Here is a 6241-nt window from a genome sequence, read left to right on the forward strand (position 1 = left end):
GGTCTTGATGAATATTGATGACATAGCGTCCGCCAAAGCTGCTGCTAACGATCCCGGGAAGGTGTCATCGCCGCCGTCTATATGATGAACTTGTGTGTGGGATGCTGCTGTATGCTTATTATGACTTTTTGTGTTATGTGTAAAAGGTTGTTAAATCAGATCCTGAACATTTATGATTTGTAGGACGTCTGTAACGAACTGCCGCTATGTTTGTGTGATATTATGTTGAATTTAATTGTCGTATATGTGCTGTGATTGAACTCAATAGGGATACGTCAGCATTTGTGTTGCGATAACGGCGTCCCTTAGTATGCGAGCAAGAACAGGTGTCGGCCACGGGGGTAGACATGTTCTCGGCCGCGATGGCCGAGTACTTAGCGAAGGTCGTTATTGGCGTGACATGGGGAAAAGCTTTACATTATATAGAGCGCAGTGGCAGTGTATGGGAGGGATCATCATGGTTAATGATACTACCTGACCCATGGTGAAGAGTTGAGGGGAGGGCTCGTCATGGTTAACGAGGCTTCCAGGGCCCTTGGTAGAGTAAGAACAAAATTATCATGTGAGAAAAATAACCCAATCGCAAAACAATATAAGAGGAACGTAAATACTTTATTAGTAACAAGGATGCCTCATTAAAACCTCCTCGACAAAAACCCTTCTTAGGGAAAAAAATCGAGGTAGGAAAGAGTACATCGCCTGACACATGAATAGTCTTAACTATAATAAAATTTTAGATGTGACGAATTCCAAGTTGCTGGTATAGTGCTCCCAGATAGATATTCCAGGCGGTAAGCTCCTTTGCCAACGACCTCACGGATGCGAAATGGGCCCTCCCAGTTGGGAGAGAATTTACCTTCCTTTTTTCGTGCGTTGCTAGCCATCCGCCAAACCAAATCTCCTTGATGAAACGATCGATGCTTGACTTTAGAGTTGTAACGGCGTTGAGCTCGAGCCTTGGATGCTGCTTCCCGAATGCAACTACGATCCCTGAGTTCCTGGAGCAAGTCTAGGTTGATGAGCATGCTCTCGTTGTTAAGGTTAACATCAAAGAGCCGTCGTCTCAGTGAAGTGTCGCCGATTTCAATAGGAATCATCGCATCAACACCGTATGTCAAGCTATAGGGTGTTTCCTTAGTCGTGGATTGAGGGGTGCAGCGATAGGCCCACAAAACTTCTAGTAGTTCGTCGGCCCAGGTACCTTTTGCCTCCCCGAGTCGTTTCTTTAATTCCTTCAATATGACTTTGTTTACGGCCTCTGCTTGGCCATTCATCTGCGGATGTTCTACCGAACTAGTAACATGGTGAATGTGGAGTCCTTTATAAAAGTCAGCCAGCCCCTTATCAATGAACTGTCGCCCATTGTCTGTTATGATGGTTTTTGGAACGCCAAATCTGCAGATTAGATTACGCCAAACGAACTTTTGTACCTGCTGAGCCGTGATCGTAGCGAGGGGTTCTGCTTCGATCCATTTGGTAAAATAATCGACTGCCACAAGCAAAAACTTGACTTGTCCCCTCCCAGGACTGAAAGGTCCTAAGATGTCCATACCCCACATAGCAAAAGGCCACGGGGACATAATGGTATGAAGTTCTTCTAGCTTTGCGTGTAGGAGATTGCCATGCTGCTGGCAGCGAGTGCATCGTTGAACATATTTGTCACAATCCGTCTTGAGGGTAGGCCAATAGTACCCTGCTCTCAAGATGCGGGACGCCATGGTTCTCGAGCCGGAATGAAAACCACAAATGCCTGTGTGCAATTCATCCATCAAGTATTGCGTTTGATTTTCGGCTACACATTTTAAGAGGGGGTTGGAAAATCCTCTTTTATATAATTCACCGCCTATGAGCATGAACCGCGAAGCCTTCTTCCTGATTGCGGGGTCGTCAGTCCCGCTGTCCTCACCATGCTGTATGAATTGAACTATGGGAACCATCCACCCCTTGTCCTCTGTTTTTGTTACCTCTGTGACATTGCTATCTATCATGGTGACAGTGGGTTGACTGAGTGTAGCATGAGTTACTGTGTGATGTTGTCCCTTTATCTTAGTCGTGGCTAACTTAGAGAGTAAGTCTGCTCTGGAGTTCTGCGCTCGATTAATGTGTTCCAGCCGTACTGTTTTAAATTGTGCCAACATTCCTTTTACGACATGGTAATAGCGGATGAGGAGAGGATCTTTCACCTGGAAACTGCCATCCATATGTCCCACCAGGAGTTGTGAGTCGGATTTGCACGTGAGATTCTCGACGCCCATATCTGCTGCCAAATGCAGTCCAGCAATCAATGCTTCATACTCCGCTTGATTGTTTGAGGGCTTGAATCCGAACCGCAAGGATTGCTCAAGAAGAAGATTGTTTGGTCCTTGCAAAACTATGCCAGCCCCTCCACCTTTGGTATTAGAGGAGCCGTCCACAAAAAGTGTCCATGTGTTATCGTTCGGCTCTGTTTGTCCAGCTAGCTCGTTAACAAAGTCAGCCAGACATTGGGCTTTGATTGCTCCTCTCGCTTCGCAGCGAATGTGAAATTCGGACAACTCAACTGACCATCCCACCATTCGGCCCGCCAGATCGGGTCTCCTCAGCATTTTGTGTATTGGGTAGTCGGTTCGCACTATGGCCTCATAGCTCTGAAAGTACGGCCGTAATCTTCTGGTTGTGACTACCAATGCCAATGCCACCTTCTCCACCGTCTGGTAGCGCAGCTCAGCATCGTGCAGAACTCTGCTGATGAAGTAAACAGGTTGTTGCTGTCCATCGTGTTCCTGGACTATAGCAGTGCTTACGACGTTATTAGAAATAGCTAGATATATTAAAAGTGGTTTACCTTTTGCGGGTTTGTGCAATATCGAGGGTGAGGACATATATTCTTTCAGTTTAACAAATGCGTGCTCACAGGCTTCATCCCACGCGAACTTACAAGCCTTCTTCATCAGTTTAAGCATGGGCTGTGTTTTCTCGTCTAATGTTGGCATGAATCTCGACAGTGCTGCTAAACGTCCGACCAACCTCTGTGTCTCCTTGATGTTTGCAGGACTACGCATACTTAGTACCGCTTGGCACTTGTCTGGGTTAGCCTCAATTCCTCGGTGTGTTAACATGAACCCTAAGAATTTCCCTCCTGTGACTCCGAACACGCACTTCTCTGGATTTAAACGCATGTCATATCGGCGTACTGCATGTAGCACCTCCCTAAGGTCTATTATGTGTTGTTCTAACGAATCGGACATCACCACCATGTCATCTACGTAAACCTCCATGCATTTTCCAATCAGATGATGAAAACCCGATCCATCAATCTCTGATACGTCGCTCCTGCGTTTTTCAAACCAAAGGGCATTACCTCATAGTAGAAATTGGCTTCCTCTGTGATGAAAGCTGTTTTCTCCTTGTCACCTGCGTACATAGGTATCTGGTTGTAACCCGAATAGGCATCCAAGAAACTAAGTACCCTATGGCCAGCTGCTCCATCGACAAGCCGGTCGATGCTGGGTAAAGGATAAGTGTCTTTGGGGCAAGCCTTATTAAGGTCTGTGTAGTCCGTGCACATCCGCCACTTGCCATTGGGCTTTTTGACCAATACCACGTTGGCCAACCAAGTGGTATACTTAGCCTCTGTGATAAAGCCCGCGGAGAGCAGTTTCTGTACCTCAATCTTGGTTGCTTCTCTCTTTTCTTCCCCCATTTTTCGCCTCTTTTGAGCGACCGATTTTGCTTCTGTATAAACAGACAGTTTGTGGCAAGCAATTCGAGGGTCGATTCCAGGCATGTCGGCTGCGCTCCATGCAAACAAATCGGCGTGCTCGTTCAACGTCTGCTTCAGCTCCTCGACATCTGCATACGCCTTACCAGTGTAGGTGTACCTGACCCCGTCCCCGAAGTCATGTCTCTCTGTGGCCTCAACCGGTTCGACCCGTGTGTCATCATTGAAGCGAGGATCTAAGTCTGCGCCCTCAATCCTCGATGTTCTCTCAATATTGTGTACTGCGCGTTTTGGTGGTGACCTAGGTCGTCCTCTCAAGCTATCCGCATAACACTTACGAGCAGTAGGTTGGTCCACGTGTATGGTGATGATATCTCCAGATGCGGAAGGAAACTTCATTGCCAAGTGATATGTGGAAACGACTGCGCCCAACGTATTAAGAGAGGGCCTTCCTAATAATATGTTATATGATGTGTGCGCATCGACGATGAGGTACCTGATCTTTACCGTCCTCGTCACCTTTCCTCCTCCAAATTTAGTGAAGAGGTCGATATAGCCTTTCGTGTCCACCCTCTCACCTGAAAAGCCAACTATGGGTTCTGAATAATGTTGAATGTCTTCTTCTGAAATTTTCAACTTTTTGAAAGTTCTCCAATAGAGGATGTCTACCGAACTTCCTTGATCCACAAGGGTTTTTCTGACAGCGAAGTCTTCAATTTCCACCGACATGACCATCGGATCATCATGTTGAGGGTCAACAGCCTGAAAATCGTCGTCCCTAAAGGTAATAGGCGGCATACGCCTACGCGGATATATAGAAACTGCATTCACGCTCTGAACTGCACGGACATACTTCTTTCTGGCAGATGCAGTGGAGCCCCCACCAGCGAAACCTCCCGCAATGTAGTTAATAACTCCCCGTAATGGCTTTTCCTGTGGTTCCCGTTGCTCATCCTTCTTATGATCGATCTTTCGTCTAAGGTTATCTTCGCGTCGCCCCCATACGCTGGCGCTCTGTACTCTTTCCTCTCGTTTCCTCCATCTCGGTCCTCCTTTCTGGATGCAAATCCCCCCTCTTCGCGTTTTACAAACCTTTTGAGATGCCCAGCTTGTATTAACTCCTCGATTTTGTCCTTTAGTGTGAAACACTCTTCTGTAGTATGGCCATAATTTCGGTGATAACGGCAGTGCTTCGTGGTGTCAGCATGAGGGGGAGTTGGGACCTTTCTAGGGGGAGATATAAGGTCGGCATTTAGGGCTTCCTCCAGAATCTGTGCCCTGTTGGATATCAGCGGGGTGTATCTATGATACTTTGGTTGTCTTTGCTCTCGGAACCTAGAGCCTGGTCTTGAGGTTGTTGCTCTGTCTCTCTCGGGTTGCTTTCTGTCAAGGGTTTCCCTGCGGGTGGTGTTGCGAAACTCCTTCAGCTCTTCCATTTGCATAAACTTCGTAGCTCGCGTTCGGAGCTCGTCCAGATTGGCCACAGGTTTTTTGCACAGGCTGTCCACAAATGGGCCTGGTCGCAGGGCTGTAATCAAATGATGCATGGCTACCTCTGGATTCAAATTACTGATGTTTAGGGATAGTTTCCCGAATCGCTCCATGAAATTGCGTAATGTCTCATCTTTTTCTTGCCGCACATTCACCAGTGCCAAAGAGGTGAGATGATGGGGTTTGCTAGTAGTAAATTGAATGCTAAAACGCGTCGTCAGTGTATCAAAACAGTCCACGGAGTTGGGGGGAAGCCGGGTAAACCAACGGAGCGCCGGACCCTTTAGCGATGTTGGGAAAACGCGACAGAGGATGGCGTCTTCGGTTGTATACAGTCCCACCTGAGTGGTAAAGATGTCTATATGCTCCTCCGGATCTGTGGTGCCATCATACTGATTCATAGTAAGCCCCTTCCAACGTGCAGGGAGGTCAGCCGTCATGATTCCGTCCACAAAGGGGTGATGCCTAGGTGTTCTTGCTAGTGCACTGGTATGATTGGGATTAGTTTGAGCGCGGGATTCCTCCTGGTCTGACGTCTCTTCTTGTACTTCTTCTTCTTGTGGCATTTCTCTCCTTCTCTCCGTGCGTTCGGTCTGTCTCCTGATTCTTTGGTTTTCCGCCCTCAAGGCGTTGACTTCCTCTTCGTTTTTACGTCTTATCTCAGCTAGTTGCCGCTGCATTTCTGTCTGCATCTCTTCCTGTATTTGTCACCGCATCTCGGCTAGGGCTGCATTGTGATCTATCGTTGTCCTGGTCGAATCCATGTCCCATGAGAGTAGCTTGGTCCCACGGTGGGCGCCAAAATGTTCTTGTAAGGGTTAGAGCCAAGCGATCTCAAAGGCCTTCTGTATTCTTCCGCCCACTTTGCGTCCCTTCTCTTTACAGCTGCTTCTGGACTACCGTCAGGGGTGAGTACCTGCAAATACTCCGATGCTTAAGTCAGTAATAACCCCAGATATTCTCTCTTTAGATATTGGCTTTAGATAAAACTTACCTTTTACTAGACAGTCCAAATATCTTTTATACTACCTGGCCTTATTCCCGTTATTA

General features: G+C 47.3%; 2 protein-coding genes across 2 annotated transcripts; both read right to left on the reverse strand.

Moving 5' to 3' along the window:
- Window positions 1-716: 716 nt before the first annotated feature.
- LOC114180502 lies at window positions 717-4498 on the reverse strand. The gene is given in 2 exon segments (XM_028066817.1): window positions 717-3271; window positions 3274-4498. Coding segments are annotated over 2 exon segments (3780 nt in total).
- Window positions 4499-4527: 29 nt separating this feature from the next.
- LOC114180504 lies at window positions 4528-5871 on the reverse strand. The gene has a single exon (XM_028066818.1). It carries the CDS (start codon window positions 5869-5871, stop codon window positions 4528-4530), a length of 1344 nt encoding a protein of 447 aa, XP_027922619.1.
- Between the last annotated feature and the right edge of the window lie 370 nt (window positions 5872-6241).

This window comes from Vigna unguiculata, chromosome 4 (assembly GCF_004118075.2).
Source record: "Vigna unguiculata cultivar IT97K-499-35 chromosome 4, ASM411807v1, whole genome shotgun sequence".
Lineage (NCBI taxonomy): Eukaryota > Viridiplantae > Streptophyta > Magnoliopsida > Fabales > Fabaceae > Vigna > Vigna unguiculata.